The 20,943-nt window shown below is 44.4% G+C and overlaps 1 protein-coding gene across 1 annotated transcript in view; it reads left to right on the top strand.

Annotated features, from left to right (window-relative positions):
- The window catches only part of LOC136647910 (vitamin D3 hydroxylase-associated protein-like), a 31,918-nt gene extending 11,249 nt beyond the window's left edge, over nucleotides 1-20,669 (top strand). Inside the window, exons 8-15 of the mRNA XM_066623787.1 lie at nucleotides 1,135-1,260; nucleotides 4,244-4,341; nucleotides 6,471-6,570; nucleotides 8,932-8,972; nucleotides 11,077-11,116; nucleotides 16,365-16,473; nucleotides 17,228-17,373; nucleotides 18,290-20,669. Of these exons, the coding sequence (XP_066479884.1) occupies nucleotides 1,135-1,260; nucleotides 4,244-4,341; nucleotides 6,471-6,570; nucleotides 8,932-8,972; nucleotides 11,077-11,116; nucleotides 16,365-16,473; nucleotides 17,228-17,373; nucleotides 18,290-18,427 (798 nt within the window). The 3' untranslated portion in view covers nucleotides 18,428-20,669. The remainder of the gene's footprint in view (nucleotides 1-1,134; nucleotides 1,261-4,243; nucleotides 4,342-6,470; nucleotides 6,571-8,931; nucleotides 8,973-11,076; nucleotides 11,117-16,364; nucleotides 16,474-17,227; nucleotides 17,374-18,289) is intronic.
- The last annotated feature ends 274 nt before the right edge of the window (nucleotides 20,670-20,943 follow it).

Genomic DNA, 20,943 nt, shown 5'->3' with positions numbered 1-20,943 from the left:
GCACAATTATTTTTCATGTTAGCCTTATCATTCGATCTTTTAAGAGTTCTGTCCTATTCTTCAACACTTCCTTGCCAGCCTTTACCCATTCCACTTTCTTCATGACAGTTGCTTTCAGAGTTGCTTCTAGAGAGGATTTGATGTCACTGTGATAGATAAAGCTATCCTGAAAAGTGGAAGAGTGGGCTATATGCAGCATAACAATTTTTGTAAACAATTCAGGAATATGTAGTTTTTTCTGGACATGAACACAATGTGTACACAGAAGCATTAAAGCAACTTGATTTGTTAAACAGCATGTCTCTTGACAGGCAGCGCAACCAAGGCAAATGGTACTTGAACAATTGGCACCTCTCCTGTAGGTCTTGTGTTCTCAAGTGGCTGCTTTCCATGAACTTTAACCAAAGAAATGTAGTCAACAACAACAAAAGAACATAGCAATAAATTAATATATTATAGGTAGGGTTGAATAAATGATAAGAAATGTAAAAAATACACATTGGATGTATACAGAGATGCCATTTTTTGTTAACAGAAAACAAGTTGGACTTTTGGAAAACTTTGCTGTTTGAGCATAGGTGGTACTACCTCCATTGTGGTTCTGTATCCTTGTTACGCACCGCAAAAAGTTTTGCAGAGTAGGAGGAAGGTTAAAGGGTACAGAAGGTACTTCACACTCCCTCACCCATCTTGCATGTTCTTACCCCAACCCATCTAAGGAGATGACTTGCTTGCTGCACAAGGAACCGCATTGTAAGCTGAATGCGCTAGCAGAAGTGTATTGAGCTTGGTCTTGTCTCTAGGGGTGAGATACTTGGCTCCTTGAATCCAGTTTGAAGAAAGAAACTGTAGTGCCTCTGGCTAGAGCTTGGAAATACCCTGCTTGAACAGAGGGGGTGTGGTGAATACTGCATGGCAGAAATTGGTCTTAAGGGGAACGTGCATTTCTGAGGGCTACGGTGGGGAAGGAATTTATCGTTGCAGGGTAATGGATCCTTTGGTAGGGGTTGTGTGCTGTGGAGGTGTGTCTGAGCCTAACTCCTGCCCTTTAGCTGCAAATATGTGATTCAGTATTTGCCATGTGTTCAGACATAGTTTTTGCAAAAATTGTTCTCTTCCCTTTTCTTATTCCAGGTGTTCACCAGTTCTCAATCCCTCCGAATAGGATACTATACCAGTGATACTTTCCTTGAGCCAAGTCCTTCCATGGGAAGGGCTGTTCTGGAAACCAAGCAGCTTCTAGAGAAGGCTGGCCACACAGTAGGTATACTCTTTGTCTTATCTGTACTTGTCATGTTCTGACCAGGGATAGAGATGGAATGGCGGTAATGACTAACAGCTCAATCCTATGCCTGTCTACTCAGAAGTAAGTGTTATAGTCAATGGGGCTTACTGCCAAGTAAGTGCCAAGTAAGTGCGGATAGGATTGGGCTCTAAAACATTTCTTAAAAAGGCCTATAAGTTTTTAGGCATAAAAAGGCCTAAGATGATCCAAAACCTAGGGCCTAAAAATGCCTAAAACTTAATGCCTTTAACAATGCCTAAAAGGCCTTAAATTTTATGCCTCTAACATTTTAACACCTTTAATACCAAAAAAGGCCTAAAATGCAAAGCATAAAAAAGCCTAAAACTTTTTTGGGCCTGAAAAGGTCTAAAATTGAAATGCCTTTAACATAAGGTCTAAAACATTTTAGGCCTATAATGTAAAAGCCTTTAACAAGAACTAAAATGGGATAGACCTATAAAATATAGGTCTAAAATTTAAGCATCTTTCACATAAGGCCAAAAAAGGCCTAGAGGGCAAGGCCTAAAACATAAGGCCAAAAAAGGTTTAAAACTTTTTAAGCCTATGAAGGCCTAAAACGTAAATGCCTTTTAACTTAAGATCTAAAACAGTATAGAACATGAGATTTAAAAAAGGCCTAAAATGTAAGGCCAAAAATTTTTAGGCGAAAAAATGCCCGATATGTAAGGCCTAAAATTTGCACAACTTCTTAAGGCCTAAAACACAAGGCCAAAAAGTGCAAAAACATAATGCCTAAAATGTTTTAGGCCCAAAAAGGTTTAAAACATACCTAAAACATAAGGCTTAAAAAGGCCTTTAACTTAAGGCCTTAAATGTAAGGCCTAAAATTAAATTACTCTCTAAAACATAAGGCCTAAAAAGTACTCAAATGTTTATAGCTTAAGGCCTAAAAGGTCTTTAGTGTTAACTTACAAGGCCTAAATTTTAAACAACTTTAACTTAATTAAAAGGCCTTTAACTTAAAGACTATTATTTATTATAAAGGGGGGGAAGCAGCCCAAGAGGAGTGCAGTGGATAGAGATGTGAAATTATCTGAGAAAGGGAAATTTCTCCAGCGCCCCAAACCAAGTGTGCTTGTCTGACTGGGAAGGAGGGTATGTGCTGGTCTTGATTGGAAGGTGCATTTTTATTTCTTCATTCGTGCCACTCCTGAACTTGCCTTCCAGTGTAATAATGGTTTGATGTTGGGAAAAGGAGGTTTGTATAGTGGTGACCACTCCTCCTGAAATGCTAACACAGGTTGAGTCTCTTTCTTTGATTCCATTCCCAAATGTGGCAAAAATCACATTAAAGCAAATCTGTTTAAAAAACAATGTCCCTTTGCTGAACTATTTAAAAACAGCCATGCTGACCTTTGTGAGTCATTAAGTAGACAATCCATCAATCAGTCCAAGCACTTAGAAAGGCTTCACTCCAGCCAGCCAGTAACCCCTCTCTTCACCAATATGAAGTGATTATCTTTCTTTCATGTGCTCAGGGGGAAGGGAGGGGTTGCCTAGAGAGAAAATGATGGATGGATTGATGAATTGTTAGCTGGCTGCCTTCTCTCCCATTAAGGAGGCTATTGTTAAATGATTTTTTTTCCTTTAATTTAAAGGGCCCTTCTCATCATGTTGAAATAGAAAAATCCCTGGATAATTAGGTTATACCTGTAATCGCTTACATGACTGTCTCTTTACAACAGTAAGAAAAGCAGTTTTTTATAACTGTGATTTTAAAGGGATGCATTTTTCCCCTTCTCCAGGGAGCCTCTGGCCCTCCAGAAACTTGCTGGAGCCCGCACTGGCCTGATGCAACTGCTCTCAGCGTGACAGCCAACTGTTCGACCTCTCACATGAGCTGTGGGATGAGGGATTCCTCCACTGCTTGCTCTTTCACATCTGTGATGCAGCAGCAGCAGCGAAGGAAAAGCTGGCCTTGCTTTGTGCAAGGCCTTTTATAGGCCTTGAACTATTGCAAGACCTTCTTTCATTTATATAAGTTCCATCTCTAATATATTCATTTATGTAAATTTATTCAAATTTGAAATGTAAATTAATTCTTTTTTCCCTGGCCCCCAACGCAGTGTCAGAGAAATGATGTGGCCCTTCTGCCAAAAAGTTTGGACACCCGTGGTCTAAAGCAGCAGTTCTCAAACTGTGGGTTGGGACCCAGTTTCTGCAGACCTTCCAATGAAAACACATCTGATGGAAAGATCAGATAACTAATTGCCTCGAGTCCTGAGGCTGTTCAAAAATCAGTTAGCTGCTAACTGCCCTGCAAAGAACTGAACTCCTGAAGTTTGCAAGCTTGTGTAAATATAGGGAGAGAAATGTTTGAGTGTCATTTTTCTGGTGTGTGTGTTTTTGTTTTGTTTTTTTAACCCCAAGTCCATAAGTGATGGGTAGTGGGGGCAGATGAAGGCTGGGTCAAGCCCCTCAAGCCTTGAGGGTATTCATTAGAGCTGCTTCATTACAACAATTGTATTGAGTTTTTTTTGAAAATGCCTTTTATCACTGGAAGAGGGTGGAAATCAGGAAGCATCTTATGTTATGTATCACTGGGCCAGTGCTGGTACTGTGCAAGAGTGTCTTGGCTCCTCTGTTTGAGCAACATTGGCCCAAATCCTAACCACCTTTCCAGCACTGGCATAGCTGTGCCAATAGGGCAAGTGCTGCATCCTGCAGTTGGGTGGCAGTCATGGAGGCCTCCTCAAAGTAAGGCAATGTTTGTCCCCTTGCCTCAGACCTGCATTGCTTTTATGTTGGTGCTGGAAAACAGGTTAGGATTGCGCCCATTGTTTCATTCTCAAGAACTTCCATAGTAACAGCCTCTCTAGTAACAATTGGGAGGAAGGAGGAGAATCTGTTTGCACCCTGCTTACTGAAAGGATGCATGATTTCATGCACATTAAATTTGCTCATAGCATTGCAATATTTTCTCTGTTTCTTTTTAAGCTGGTGCCCTTCAAGCCCATTCGCATGGAGCACTTTATGTTCAACATTTTCAGTAGGGGGATGTTTGCTGATGGTGGTGCCACCTTTTTGGAAAGCTTGTGAGTATGGTCTGAACTGTTGTGTGTTTATGAGAAAAGGCAATTAAGTGCACAGGGTGATGTGCAGAGAGATCTGCCTCTTCCTTTGTTACAACTTATGTTTCTGTCATTTTTGACATATTGTTTGGGAAGTCACTTGGCTCTCAGTCTTCTGATGCTTAAATACCATCTGCCTCTAAATGACAATCCTAAGCCTGTGAATTGACGTAAGCTGTAGGGCAGTGGTTCTCACACATTTAGCACCGGGACCCACCTGGACAGAATGAGAATCTGTTGGGATCCATCAGAAGTGATGTCATGACTGGAAAGGGCATCATCAAGCAGGAAAATTTTTAACTCTCCTAGGCTATAATTCTACCCATACTTACCAAGGGGTAAGTTTCCTTTACTATCAGTGTTAAAAGATTATACATAGTAGTTTGTTAAAAGTACAGGTCTATAACATTTCCCCAAATGCAGTCACATATAATGGTAGCATCAAGTCTAATATATTAAAAATAAAATATTGAAATGAATGGGGGACCCACCTGAAATTGTCTCACGACCCACCTAGTGGGTCCCGACCCAGAGTTTGAGAAACACTGCTGTAGGGCATTATGGTGTAGGGCATATGAAATTCATCACCCAATCTACCCTCCCGTGCCAATGCAGTAGGGCCAGTGCAGGCTGCACTGCATCCTATGGGGGAAGTTGGAGGCTAGTTGTTTCCTTGAGGTAAAGGGACATTAATCCTCTTGCCCAGGTGTAAGCCCCAGCAGCCACAATTGGTCTACTTGAACCTGCATGAACTAAATGTTGGAACCTCAGGCCCAGGATGGGGGATAGGATATGATCTGCGCAGCTGCCCTGATCACAACCCCTTCTGGGCCTGATCTGCCCTGCTTCTGCGCCGCTGGGCTCAGAACTTACTGAATCCAGCATGTACTGGGTCTTCTGCCTGCATGCATGGGCCTGCGTGAGCCTTTGCACCAGTGCTGGCAAGTGCTGCACCGTCACAAAGCTTTGCAGTACTTTTGCAACAGCTAGCACCAATGCAGCACGTGTTGTGCTGGAGTGTGCACTGCTTAGAATTGGGCCAAGAATTATGTGAAACAGTCTCCCTGTTAGTTACAGTTGCCACAGTTTTGTCCAAGCTTTTGCAGCTTTTACAAGCACAGAAGGTCCATAGAATCCAGCCTGAGTGCTCTGGGCACTTGGAAGCTATAAATCTTTAGCAGCCTAAAACAGTGATTTTCAACCTTTTTCATCTCATGGCACACTGAAAAGCCACTAAAATTGTCAAGGTGCACCACGTTGCTGGTGAGGGGCTCAAATCCCCCAATGGCCCTATTAATAATTGTCCCTTCCCCAAACTCCCACGGCACACCTGTAGACCATTCACAGCACACAAATGTGCCACAGCACAGTGCTTGAAAATGGTTGGTCTAAACCACTAAATACAAATTCCACAAGAATTTGGTGCTACCAGCTAAGCAAAGATGCAAGTAAGTCCAAGAAGATGCTAACAAGCAGAATCAAGGAAGCTATAAAAGGAAGTAGGCTTCCTTTAGTTTTAATTAGGCAAGACTTCCACTACCAGAACTGAAAACTCTGGCCAGGCAAGTGTGTGCAGATAACAAGGTAAACCAAAAAGGACGAGAAGCACCAGTAATGTTTGGAAAAACTTACAAGCCCTGGACTGGATAGATCTTTGGTTGGATTCAGCTCAGCTTTTCTTGTGAGGATATCCTGTGGCTTTTCACCAACAACCTACCAATGATGCAGTAGCCTTACTTTTGTAATGCCTTTGTGTTGGTCAGCTGCTTTGTCGCTTGCATTGGTGGTATGATCCTTATGCTGGATTTGGAAATTTTTATTGGATACTAATAGTGCAATCCTATGCATGTCTACTCAGAAGTAAGTTCAATTCTTGTCATTGGGGCTGACTCCCAAGTAGGTTTGCATAGGGTTGCAGCTCTAATTCCTACATAGAAGAGTTAATGGCTATAGGCTGGGAAGAGACATTTCTGAACAAAAGTGGTGGCAGTTGGTATGGGGTGTGTGTGGATGCGCTGAAAAATTGAAGATAAAGAGAATAGAAAATGTGTTGAAAAGCTTTTGAAGTCTGATTGTCTGTCTTGGCCTTTCAGTAAAGGGGAGTCTGAAGATCCCAAAATTAAGGAGATGGTGATGTTAACAAGAATACCTGATTGTCTAAAAAGTGTTCTATCCTGGATCATTGGACCAATAGTAAGACTTCTTTCCCATGAACATCTTTCAATTTGCTAAAGAGAGTGTCGTTGTTCGTAATTGTGGCCATAGCGTTATACTCACTGTATGAGAACAAAGTTGTCTCTGTAAATAGGAAATAGTGTGACCTCCTTGATTATTTCCATCTAATTTCAAAGGAGGTTCTTGCACCTTTGTTGTTTTCAGTAAAAAATAGATGTTGATCTCCAGATATTTACAGATTGCAGAATAAAGAATATGGCTTTCATTTTAACAAATAGAATTCTAGATCAGGGAACTATAACGTGTCTTCCTGTTATGAATATATGCGTCATGTAATAAACTGTCATGGGAAGACTGTATTCCTGTCACTGAGAGCCATTAAAATGTGTTTAAGGGTACAGGTGTGCCTCGGTATCTGTGGGGGATCTGTTGCCCTCTGCGGATACCATGGGGTCTGCAGCTACCACGGATGCCCCCACCCCTGCAGTCCTCCCATGCACCCATTACATCATTTTAAATACTTCACCGGACTCTATTTTTGCCCTGGTAAGTGTTTAAAATGATTTGATGGGTATGCGGTGAGGGAGGAGGGGAGTTCCCTATGTCCACGGTTACCTGAAACTGCAGATATAGGATCCGCAGATATGGGGGCCCCCTATAAATACAGATGGGGATGAAAGAGTTTGCATTGTGCTGTTGGCTTCCTTCTGTCTTGAAATGTGTGAACCCTTATTTGTTTTAAAATGCCCCGACACGTGTCTTTTGTGAATGGTCAGTGTTAAAAATGTGTGGAGCCCAAACCATCTTATGACCCTCTTGTCTAAGGTTAAGAACATAAGAACAGCCCCACTGGATCAGGCCATAGGCCCATCTAGTCCAGCTTCCTGTATCTCACAGCGGCCCACCAAATGCCCCAGGGAGCACACCAGATAACAAGAGACCTGCATCCTGGTGTCCTCCCTTGCATCTGGCCTTCTGACATAGCCCATTTCTAAAATCAGGAGGTTGTACATGCACATCATGGCTTGTAACCCTTAATGGATTTTTCCTCCAGAAACTTGTCCAATCCCCTTTTAAAGGCGTCCAGGCCAGACGCCATCACCACATCCTGTGGCAAGGAGTTCCACAGACCAACCACACGCTAAGTAAAGAAATATTTTCCTTTGTCTGTTCTAACTCTCCCAATACTCAATTTTAGTGGCTGTCCCCTGGTTCTGGTGTTATGTGAGAGTGTAAAGAGCATCTTTCTATCCACTTTATCCTTCCCATGCATAATTTTGTATGTCTCAATCATGTCCCCCCTGAGGCGCCTCTTTTCTAGACTGAAGAGGCCCAAACGCTGTAGCCTTTCCTCATAAGGAAGGTGCCCCAGCCCTGTAATCATCTTAGTCGCTCTCTTTTGCACCTTTTCCATTTCCACTATGTCTTTTTTGAGTTGCAGCGACCAGAACTGGACACAATACTCCAGGTGTGGCCTTACCATCGATTTGTACAACGGCATTATAATATTAGCCGTTTTGTTCTCAATACCCTTCGTAATGATCCCAAGCATAGAATTGGCCTTCTTCACTGCCGCCGCACATTGGGTCGACACTTTCATCGACCTGTCCACCACCACCCCAAGATCTCTCTCCTGATCTGTCACAGACAGCTCAGAACCCATCAGCCTATATGTAAAGTTTTGATTTTTTGCCCCAATGTGCATGACCTTACACTTACTGACATTGAAGCGCATCTGCCATTTTGCTGCCCATTCTGCCAGTCTGGAGAGATCCTTCTGGAGCTCCTCACAATCACTTCTGGTCTTCACCACTTGGAAAAGGTTAATGCAAGAAATGCATCAAATCCAAGAAATTTAAAAAGAACACCCTTTCCCCCCCTGTGCCTTGTCTTATTGCTCCCCTGCTTGAAGATGCCATATGGACATTTTCTGAAGTAAGTGCACTTGTCTGACTGTCAGGCATGGCACAACCTTTGGGGGCATCCAACCACTAGAGTTGAGCAAGGCCCTTTAGGGCCCACAAAAGAACAATAGACCCACACCTCTAGGGTCATCCACCAAATCTTATGCTAATCCAATGTCTTTACTCTTTGGAGTATTAGAGAGCATTAACCAAGCCCCTGTGCATTGTTTTCTTGGTTCTTTTCTGGGAGTCTGTTGGATCTTGTATATCTCTCCTTGAAATTCCTTCCCTATCTCTGGCCTCCAGCTTATCAAAGAAACTGCCTCAGCAAACTAAGGGAGTGTCTTTTCTTGTCCAGTGTATCGTCTTCCTTTTTTTAGATTCCCACATGTGGCACTTTGGTGGTGGGATTTTATTTTAAACTTGAAACCATACAAGGAAATATGTCATGTCAATTCTTCTTTCATTTCCCCAGAGTCCTCGCCTATCAAAAGGTCTGAAAAACATACGCAACAGGTAAGGAGTGATATGCCAAAAAAAAAAAAAACACCTTAAGAAAGGCATTTATAGGATTGCGACCTTCTACATTCATAAAATACCATGATTCAATCCCTTGGTGCACTGGGAGAGAAGGCAGCTTTAGCTCCTCTCTTTTTCATGCTATTCTTGTCTACTTCTTGTTGTCTTCTGATCCCACAACCATTGAAGAAGGCAAATGATAAGACTGGGGAAGGAATGAGTGGGGGAAGCTGTGCATTCTTCTCATTGGATGATATAAAGCAGGGTTCTCCAAACCCTGGCGCAGGGGCCAGACGCGGCCCGCAGCGAGCCTCTATCTGGCCCGCGGCCAGCCTCTTGTCCCCTGAAAGCCTCTGTCCCACTTGACTGAACATGACCAGAGCTGTGCTCTGATTACACCTGGAAGGTGTTCTGAGGGCTAGAGAAGCTGAGTGAATGAGCCCATTCATTCATTTATTCATTCATCTAAGTTCCATCTCTAATTTATTTAAATTTTATATTTAAATTTTTTTCCAGCCCTCAGCACTGCGCCAGATATTTCATGCAGCCCTCTGGTCAAAAAGTTTGGAGACCCCTGATATAAAGCAATGGTTCCCAACCTTCAGGAACCCATGAACCACTGCGGCAAAAATTGAAATCGTTGTGGATCACACGCAAGCCCCCTTCCCACTCCCCTGCACGCAAAAAAATACAATTAAATTTGTTAGTCCAAGGGGATGTGCCAGCTGTGCTTGCATGTGGTTTGTTCAGTGGTCTATGGGACAGTGTCTCCCAAGCAAGTACTCCCCCATGGACTACCAGAGAGGGTGGAGAATAGACTGCCCACAGCTGCAGCTGACACTTCAGTCCTCTCTGGTGGTCCAATGGGGAGTGCTTGCTCAGAGAGATGCTGGACATGATCAAAGGCAATCTTTTTATTTCTTCTGAAACCTCATGGACCACTTCTCAGGGTCTCAAGGACCAGGAACCAGTGATATAAAGGGGTATGTTTAATGACCAGAACAAGAGATGCCTACCCTATGCATTATGTACTGCCAGTCTCCTTTTTTTCTCACTTTCAAGTTGGTTGTTGCTGCCGTTTGCACATTGTAGGGCGCAATCCTATTCTGAGCTGGAGCAGGCAAGCCAAGAGGATAGTGGCCAGAAGTGGCTTAGCCAGAGGCAAGGGGAAGCAAGGGCCCCTATGGGTCTGTTCTCCTTGGAAACGGGTTGAGATCCGGCATAACTGGTGGATCCCAGCCATGCCTCCCACTCCCTGCCCATCTGCTCACGGGGCCGCCCACCCTCCCCCCGCCAAGGAACACCTCCCTCCCACGTCCCCCCACCTACCTTTGCGGCTTGCGTCAGCCCAAGGCCAACGCAAGCCTCAGAGAGGAAGCCAGCGCGGAGGCTTGCATCAGCCTCCACAGGCCGGCGCTTCTTGGAGCACTGGCCTGGCTTCCTCTCGAGGAGGTGCAAACATGCCTTATGGCACGTTTGCAGCCCTCCTAGGCTGGTGCAGAGGACATGCGCTGGCCCAAATCATTTCTAGGATTGTGCCTTTAGTCATGTTGCTGATTTGTATTTTTGCTTTTAAAGAATTTGAGATATTTGGCCTCAGCTTCATTGTGATTGAAGTCGTGGAACACTTGTGGCAGTAACTTAAGCCTTCTGATACTCCATTCTTGGATGATTTTATGTTCACAGCCAGTTTCAGTAACCTACAACTTTACTATGGAAATGGAGGTCTCTATCTCTTTGTTTTCTTGTGTGATGCAAATCTGGAGGTGGCACTTTGAAGGGAAAATTGGTGAAGGATGCTTAACTGTGCCTTCAGGTTTACTGTATTTAACTATTCCTTCTTCCCACACTAAGTTGGGCTCTAAACTGGAAGTAAGTTTAAGGGGAAAACAACCTGGTCTTGGGTGGGACAACATACTTAGGGGGAGATTCTGTTAGCAGGGAAAAGGTAATTGCGCCTTCCTCCCACTGGCAGTACCCACTTGTAGCTCCTCCCACTCTCACCTCCCCTTCAGTGATACACACTTGTCAGGGTATTGTGTGGTTCTGCCCCTAATGTCAACATAAAAGCTGTGGTTTCTTTTTCTCTTTAAAATGAAAGGTCTGTGAAAGAACTCTGGGAACTTCACACCGAAATTGAGGTAAAATCCTTTTTAATATTTAACATTTTTATAAAGATTCTCTTGCAATGTAATGTCTAACAAAACCACTGGCGTTGCTCGGGGGGTGTGGGGGGTGTGGGCCGCACCAGGTGACGCGCTGTGGGGGGTGATGCGCCACGCGCCCCCGCCCCCTGCGACGCCACAGCCGCAAACCTGCAGCCGAGTTCCTGTCCTTCCGAACTCAGCTGCAGTTAGATCTAGCGTTGTGCGTGTGCCTCGCACATTCGCACGACGCTAGAGGCACCTACGGCCGAGTTTGGAGGTGCCCGTGAGCCCTTCCGAACTCGGCTGCAGTTAGATCTAGCGTCGTGCACATGCGTGAGCCTCGTGCATGTGCACGGCACTAGAGGCACCTGCAACTGAGTTTGGAAGGGCTCGCAGGCACCTCCAAACTTGGCTGCAGTTAGATTTAGCATCGTGCACGTGCGTGAGCCTCACACATGTGGACGACGCTAGAGGCACTGCCCACTGCACAAGAGGGGGTGCACTGCACATCATGGGGGTGACGCGCTGGCCTCCCGCACTGGGTGACACAAAGCCTAGTGACGCCACTGAACAAAACTTACATGACCGTCAGCAGCCTCGAGGCACAAATGATAACCCATTTTCTGTCTAAATAAAACTAACGGTTTTATTTATTACTATGACTTGCATCCCACCTTTTCTCCACAGGTGGTTCACAGTTGAGTTGTTTTTATAAATTACTTAATAATGAACATAAATACAATTAAGAGTAATCATGATACTGATAACATATTGTTAAATAGGCTATGGGTAGGGGCAATCTAAAATGGAATTTGTGAAATAACATCGCCATAAAGTGAAAAATGCAATATCCTGCTCAGTAAACGAAATATCACTGCCATGTACCTATTAAAGTGATTGTGGAGCATTTGTGAATCGTGCCGAATGCTTCTGAGTACATTTCTAATCCCCCGACTCCCTCTGAGCTCTGTTGCTTTCACTGGCTGTAGAGTCTTCTGAGCATGCTCAGAAGCTGCAAGAAAAGCTTATATCTATCTAAGACAGTGGGAGGGGGGCTCAGCTTCCCTTACCAGGTTGGTAGGAGTCCCTTTCCAAGGGTTCCAAGCTTTTTGGAGAAGTGCTTGATCCATTCTTAATTGAAACTAAGGACAAGCACAAGGTTTACCCACTGGGAAGAAGAACCCACCAAAATCAAGGCTCGTTCCATCAGCTCTTCTCCTCAGGTCCCTGTGCTGGAGAGTCCTCACAGAGGGGAAGGAACAGGTGGAACAGGACCAGGGGTGTTCCTAGAGGCAGGGGCACTGTCTCCTGCAGCTCACAAACCCCCGGATCTGGTAAAGACGAGAGAAATGCATGATGCCGGGTCTGGAGATGAGTCCATCCCCATCAGTGGCTGTGTTCTGGCATTCGCAGCCCGCCTGCTAGGGTCCACCTCTGATGCATGGGTCCATCAGATGGTGTCACAGGGATTTGCCCTGGATTTTATCAGGGTTGCCTGAGAGTGTTTTTGACCAGTCCTGGTATCAAGGGATCTGATGAAACACCATCAGAAGTTGATGGCCGTCACCTTGACATTAGAACTATCGACATAGTGCCACCCAAGCAGAGGGTCAAGGGGGTATATTTTGTTTTTGGTTTCCATCAGAACAAGGACTTGTAGGCCATCCTGTACCTAAAATGGCTGAACAAGTTCCTGTGCTTTGGCTATGGCAAGTGGCTCTACCAATGCACATTGATGCCACTTGGTTTAACTGCAGCACCTGAGGTCTTCTCCAAGATTCTGGTGGCTCATATGCGCCTTCATGGCATTTCATGGCGTTTCATCCCTTACCTGGATGTCCTCTGGATCAGGTTCCCCACAGAATCTCAGGCCATAGAGCATGTCAGGATCACCCTAGCCTGTCTCTGGGATCATGGCCTTGTGGTAGGTGAGAAGCAGAGCTCGTTTGTCCCCACCCAGTGGTAGAGCACCTAAGTCTCCTGATCAACATGAGGATGTTTCTCGGCTTCTCTGTCTGTAGAGTGCCAACAATTCCTGTCCCAGTTGTTCAACAGGACAAGGAAGGCAAACAAGATGGACCTCATGTCTCTGGCCAGGCTACAGGGGCTCATGGTGTCCTGATAGGCCATCATCTCATGGTCCTGATTCAGATTACAATATCTTTAGGATTACCTCCGTCCTAACCTCCATCAGATAGAGCGCAGGGTGCAGATCCAGGTTAAAATCCCAGAGTACCTGAGGCTGAACTTAGCCTGGTGGCTGGCCTTGGGGAGGCATGCCCAGGGGGCCAACCTGGGGATCCCACCTTGTTTTGTTGTCATCACAGACGCAAGTCTGTGCACATTGGGGTGCATGTATGGATCAGAATGTAGCACGGGGAACCTGGACTGGCAATGAGAACAGGAACAGTATCAACTGGCTGAAACTAAGGGTCATTTGCATGGCCCACAGAGCTTCCAAGCAGTGATAACGGAGTCATGGGCTAATCAGGGCAGACTCAATGGCTGCCAAGGCCTTTGTCAGCCGCCAGGGCAGTACTTGCTCCAGAGAGATCATGGAGGTGACTAGCCAGCTCCTGCTATGAGTAGAGGAACACTTGGCATCTATAAGGGCCAAGCATCTCTCAGGGGTGATAGACGTAGCCACCAAATGACTGAGCAGGCAGCATGTGAGCGAAACACAGTGGCCATTGCATCTCCAGGTCTTCAGGGTAATAGTTTGCAGACAAGGTCTGAAAAATATCAGGGTAGAGCAGGCAGAGGTGATTCTCATCGCCCTGCCCTGGCCCAGAGGCTCATGGGTTTTGGACCTTCTCCAGAAAAAGGTAGAGCGCTGGAGGCTACCTTTAGGTCAGACCTGTTCACACAGGAGGATCTATGGAGCAACCTGGAATAAGTTTAGGAGTTGGTATGTGCAGAGGGAGGTTCTGCCACCAAAGTTAGAACTAAGTGTTTCCTGAAAGGAGTGGCACTTCTCTATCTTTCCAGGGTACATCAATTCCCTAGCTGGGATTTCCATAGGGTCCTCAGCCATGATGGTTTTGCCTGTTGAGCCCATGGCCAAGGTTTCTCTCAACACGTTTCTGCTGCTCTGTTACCTTGGCATGAAGGGTCTCTGAGATTGGAGTGCCCTCGGTGAATGTCAGCCTATGCACCTTCCACAAGGACTGGGTTGTGCTCTGGCTTGACCTGGCCTTTATTCCAAAGGTAAATACCTGGTTCCACAGGACTTGGGAAGTAGTACTTCCTTTTTTCTGCCCCAACCTTACACATGCCAAAGAAGGTATGGCACATGATGGATGTCCATAGAGTGCTCAGTTTCTACATGGAGCACATTGAGACATTATGTACAATGGATGCCCTTGTTTATCAATTTCAGGGGAAAGCAGTGGGGTAGCATGCCTCCAGGACAGCGCTTTCCAGGTGGCTGAAGACAGCCATTGAGGCTTCCCACTGGATTTCAGGAAAGGAACCCCTGGCATTATGGTTCACTCTGTTTGAGAGGCAGCTACCTCGACGGCATTCGAAGGAATAGGCTCCCTGGGGGACATCTGCAGGACTATAACCTGGTCCTCCCCAAGTTCTTTTACTTGGTGCTACAGAGTCAGTGCTGCTGCTTTGGCCACCGCAGAAAGGTCCTGTAGAAGGTGGTGCCATTGTGAGGTCCAGTCCAACTCTGCCCTCCCTTACGTTACTGCTCTTTCACATCCCATCAGTGATGAATGCGCCCCTTTCCTCTTACAGAGGAAAAAGGAATTCCTTACCTGTGAATCTCCTGTTCTGGAAAGAGGGAAGGGGGGCATTCAGCCCACCACTCTATCGTTGGCCTGTCACTGCATCATCAGCACACGCAGGGTGGTAGACTGGACGGCCAGTAATGGGGTAGGCAGCCAGGCCTTCCGCCTGCTACCTGGCACTTTTGATTGCCTGCTTTCTCTAAACAATTTTCTCTTTGAGCATTTGACCGCAGGTTTACTGCGGTACTATAGGAAGCAAAGGAGGATTCCTGGTTTTCCGGCTCAGCTACGCAGACTGAGGACTGGGAAGCCCTCCTCCTGGGAGGAGACCAAATCCATTTTGGCCCTGCCTCTTGCAGTGGGAGGGACTACCCATCAGTGATGAATGCCCCCCTTCCCTCTTTCCAGAACAGGAGATTCATAGGTGAGGAATTCCTTTTTTTATTCCTGTGCCACAGGTATAAAAACATATACTACCTATAAGACAGTGATTACACTTGATAAAATGCTTTAAAATATTAATTTGGAATAAAAACACATAACACTGCTACAACACTGCTTTTAGTTCCCTTTTTAGGATAACACTACCATCCATGAAAAAATAAAACCATTTTAGACTGCCTCTAGCTATGGCTTAATGCCCACTGAAGCAAAACTCTTTACAAGCAGGTAATGATGTGAGCAGGCTTCCTGTTCTTGAATGGCAGTGCCATACATTTTTGGTGTCATGTTTTGCACATAGCATCTTTGTAAATAATTGTGTGTGCGTGCAAGCTGAAAATTTGAAATCAGATTTGAAATACAAACTTACATGCACTATTGGCTGGCACACCCACAGGATGACTGCGAGATGTACTTTTAGTCTCTTGAATCTTAAATAAACTGTGTGACCATTTTGGCAACCAAATGTCTCCAAACTCCCTCATCTCTTCTGGGGTATTACAAATTCTGGAGCATCTATAAATTCACATGGAACATAGAGAAGGTCATCAAGAAACTGGCCCTGTGTGAAGGTACCAGCAGGCTTTTCTTATTTGGTCACTCTTGTCTGCCCCCAAAATTGGAATTGTGTAGCTGAAGAGGACTTGAACTTCAAAAACAGTTAGAAAGCCCCAACAAATTGACCCATTTCACCTATGTTTTGAGAATTGCTGTTTCCAGGATTCCCAAAATCTCTCTTATATGGATTCAGTGGCAGAAGCACCACGCCATTTTGATACATATGCAACTGTTTCAAATTGCTATAAACATAGAATATTATGACCTTACCTCATATTTAAAATGTAACATGAATCTTGTTCTCTTATTCCAGATTCTGTTGTTTCAGAAAGTCTGGCATTTTTGTGCATTTGTCTAATTCAGTGTCTTTGGATCTTTTTACTTTCACTTAGCTGCGTTTGGACCAGAGCCATGGTGGTTGTTCCAATTATATTCCTGTTCCCTGCCAATTCTATGCCATTTTTCTACCTGAAGTATGCCTATATTTTCTTATACCCCTATTTTAGGAATACAGGCAGGAATTCATTGCTGAATGGAAGAAACTAGATCTGGATGTTTTGCTTTGTCCTACTCTGGGGCCGGCTTTTACAATTGGATTTCCAGGAAAAGTATCAGGTACGTACATGCTGCTTGCAAAACATGTCTGAAGTGGACTAGTACTCCTTTAATGACTCCTTTAAAGTACACCTTTCCCAGTTGCAGTTGCTATAAAAAATAACTTATGTGACATGTGCTCTAGGCAAGAACCATAACATTTTGTAAAGGGATTACTGTGTGGATCAACCCAATACCTTGGAAAGTCTCCAGATCATCAGTGTGTCTTCCTGGGAAGCACTAGCATTGAGGCGGCCATGTACAAATGGATCCATATCAAGTGATTGATCTCCATTAACTTATCCCTTCTCTAAAATGGGAAGGGCAGTTATCTGCCTCATAGGACATGTAATGGGAGTTTGGAATTATAAAGCACACCTTGCTCTAAAAGTGTTATAGATTACTAATAATCCTAATATTGCTGGGAGAGAGGTGATTTATATCACAACCCTATGCATGCCTATTCAGAAGTAAATACTATTGTATTCAGTGGTCCTTACTCCCAGGAAAGTGCAGAATTGCAGTCTTAGGGTCCAGTTCTATCCAACTTTTCAGCACTGATGCAGCCAGGCCAATGGGGTGTGCACTGCATCCTGAGGTGGAGAAGCAGTCACAGAGGCCACCTCAAAGTAATTTAACATTTGTCCCCTTTCCTTGGGGCTGCATTGTGCATACATTGGTGCTGGAACATTGGATAGGATTGGAGCCTTAGTCATCTTAGCTGGACTATACTGTAATAACCTGATCCAGTGGAGGCTGTCTTCTATCTCTGCAGTGGCATCCTGTTACACCATGTTGTATAACTACTTGGACTTTCCTGCTGGAGTGGTGCCTGTCACAACAGTGACCAAGGAGGATGAGGAGGACCTGAAAAGTCTGAAAGGGTACTACGGTGATATGTGGGACAGGAACTTTGCAAAGGTATATAGCTGGGCCTTCTCTGCAGCTCTTATGCATGAGGGTGATGGTTGGTCTCAGAGGTGTCCACCCTCCCTATACCCCATTTTGCCCCCCTTCTCCACCCCCCCTGCACACCTGACCCGGAAGTAATTGTGGTGACATCATCATCACCACAATTACGTCCACGCAGCTGCCTCCTCCGTTCCCCCTTTGAAAACAAAGGGGAACGGAGGAGGCAGCTGAGGCCCCCACAGAGCCTTCCGCGCTGCGGGGGTCTCCATGGCAGCGTCTTCTAGTCGCCCCAAACCGCGGCAGTGGAGACCTCCGCCCAGCTTGTAAGCTGTGCAGAAGGCTCCGTGGGGGCCGGGAAGCGGCATGCATCTCCTCCAAAGTCGGAGGAGGTGTGTGCCGCTTTCCCTCCGCCTCTGAGGGACGCCCTCTGAGGCTGAGCAGGGGCGACCTGGGCTGGGAAGTGGCACATGTCTCCTCCAAAGTCGGAGGAGGCGCGCGCCGCTTCCGTTCTGCCTCTGAGGGACGCCCTCAGAGGCCGAGCAGGTGCACCCAGGAGCACTCCTGGGAGGCAGTGGGAAGCTGCCTCTCTGTCAGCATCTCAGCGATGACTGGGCCGCCCCATCTCCCCTCCTCCTTTATAGGAGGAGATGAGACGGGCTCCCTAGAGCGTCAGTGCCTCTCTAGAGTGCCTGTCTCCTATCCTCCTATAAAGGAGGAGGGGAAGGGGGCGGTTCAGTTGGCGCTGAGGCGCTGACAGAGAGGCAGCAAGCTGCCTCTCCGCAGTGCTCCTGGGGGTGGGTGGGAGGTGAGGCTCCAAGAGGGACCCCAGGAGGGTCGGGGCATTTGCCCCATCTGCCCCCCTAGGTACGCCAGTGGTTGGTCTTGCATTGGTGGAAAACCCTCTTACTGTGTCTTGTTTCTGCAGGCAGTGGAAAAAGGGGTGGGACTCCCTGTGGCTGTTCAGTGTGTGGCTTTGCCGTGGCAGGATGAGCTGTGCCTCCGTTTCATGAAGGAAGTGGAAAAGCTGACCCAGGACAAAAAGAGGACTGTGAATGTCTTCTGAAGAAAACAAGATGATAACAAACTTCTGCCAAGTCTGACAGTCCCATAAGAACAGACTGTTGGCATCTGTTTTGATTAAATAATTAAAGTGCTTCCTGTTTGGTAGTAACTACAGGAGTTGCTGTAAAAAAAAAATGGTTACGGGGCGGAGCCAACACTCCTCGAAGTAGCAACGAACCTCGCGGGGCTCCTGGGGAGATTGCTAAATAGATGTGTTTTTCATGTGCCTCAACAACTAAGGCACTCTTCGGTGCCAGGAAGAAGGTACGAAGAGCTGATAGCTTGAACAGGGGAGTCCTTTGAAACAGGCAATTTCAAGGATTTTTCTCCGTTTGCTTTGTGCTGAATCACATCTATCCCGCTCGCCGTTTTGGAGATATGGAAAGCCGAGAACTTCCCCCCCACGACCTAGATACAACAACATAGCAGTGAAAAAAGCTTTAAACTGTGAGTAAACTTGCCTTTATTTAGAAGGCTTTAATGAGAACTGTAATCAAGACATCAGAAGGAGGAAGAGATAATTTTAAGATTATTTATGTTGGCCGGTAGCCGCCCAGAGGGGAAACAAGTGAATTTGGATTTCCCCTGCTGGAGTAACACGAGTATTTTGATGGTATGCACTGAAGAGAAATAAATAAGAGGAAAAGAAATGACTAATATTCATCGGCTCAAAAGGGAAAAAAAGAAAAAAGGAAAACACCTTTACTTTCACTTTCCCAGCAACAGGCTTGAAATCTGTCCTGCTGTCCTGCTCACTTAAAGGCATACTAACCTATTTTGACTCTGTTATTGTTTTGGATTATTGATATACCCTTTTTGGAAGAAGGCAGCCAAGATAAAGATTTGGATAACTCTTTAATGTTTTGACTGATTTGACATTGATATTGATTGGATTTGGAATATTGACTTATATTTTTTGGATACAAAAATTGGAAAGTAGCCCTATAACAAGCGGCTGGACTTGATGCTGACAAAAATGGCATTTCAAAATCTAAAGGATGTTGGTAACAGCCAGAACTTATTAAGGGATTTCTTGATGAATTTTAGAAGAGAAATGGAACAACAGGTCAGAAAATTATCTGAACAAATCAAGCGAACAAGCTCCTCTCTTATAAGCACGCAGGAGGGTGAAATTAAAGAAGTGGACTATTTTTAAATCAGACAGGAGACGGAAGAAGTAATTGTTATTATAACAATTAAGCGTCTTAAGGAAGGAAAAAGAGGGAACGTGCAGGGAGCAAGCTGTCTCAAGAAGAGGAAGAATTTATGGATCAAAAACAGAATTAACAACAGAATGAAGAAGAAGAAAGAAAAACAGAGAGGAGCCAAGAAATTTGAGAGATTCAGGAAGAAAAAGAAGTGGAAGAAACAGTGGGAGGAATAAAAAGGAGCACTGATAAGACAGAGAACAAAGCAAGCAAGATAGAAAGTTAAAATGGCTGAACAATAAGTAAAAAATTTTTTTATTCGTATTAAGTCAAAATAGATGTAAATGAAAATTTGAAATATAAATTTGGTGAAAATTGTGGTATTTAGATAAGGGGTATTTTTTTTTAAAAAAAAAGAGTTGTAGACAGAGAACAAAGTAAGCACTAAGACAGAAAGTTAAAATGGCTAAACAATAAGTAGGAATTTTTTTTAAACCATATTAAGTCAAAATAGATGTAATTGGAAATATAAATATTGTGAAAATTAAGTGGTATTAAGATAAATAAGGGATATTTTTTGAAAAAGAATTGTAATTGGAGATATTTTTTTTTAGATGTGATGTTAGAAACTAAGAATTAGATAAGAGATCTTATTTTAGATGTTAGTTTAGTGATAAGAGGAGTTTATAAGTGAAATTTTGAAGCTTTTTTATGATTGGATAGATATGGAAAATGATATATAATATGTTATAAGAGACATTGAAGTGTGTAATACCATGGTAATTGAAGGTATTCCTTTTAGATGCGATATTAGATATTAAGAATTGGATAAAGATTTTATTTTAGAGATTAGGTCAGTGGTAAGAAGTTTGTATAAGTAAAAATTTGAAGCCTTTTTATGATGAGTTAGATAAGGTTAGAGGAAAAATATTGATTGTTTAATTAAACTATTAATCAGTAGATTAATTAATATGATGATTTTTGTATTGATGGATAATTTCGTTTGGATTAATGTATGTTATAATCGATGACCACCACCTTATGTGTAACCTATGTAGTCCTAACCCTAAGTCTATCCAATTTTCTTTACCTGTATCTGTAAGAAATAAATAAAACATTATATTAAAAAAAATGGTTACATTGCTTTCATGAAGGATTCTTGCCTTCAGAAGTACAACCCATTTAGTTATCACTTTTGCAGGTCTTCGTGCATGCACACTGTTCTCAAAGTTTGAGGCAGAGAACTTTTGCTACTGGAGAAATGGAAAGATGAAAAACTGGTTGAAAAAGTTTTTGGGGCCTTGGTTCACACTGGGGAGGAAAGCTGCTTACATTCCCATCCACCGTGGTGTTGTCATGTCACCCCAGA

The sequence above is a fragment of the Tiliqua scincoides genome, chromosome 4 (assembly GCF_035046505.1).
Source record: "Tiliqua scincoides isolate rTilSci1 chromosome 4, rTilSci1.hap2, whole genome shotgun sequence".
NCBI classification, from domain to species: Eukaryota; Metazoa; Chordata; class Lepidosauria; order Squamata; family Scincidae; genus Tiliqua; species Tiliqua scincoides.
The sequence above is the reverse complement of the archived record's forward strand: the minus strand, read 5'-3'. Positions and strand labels throughout refer to the sequence as shown.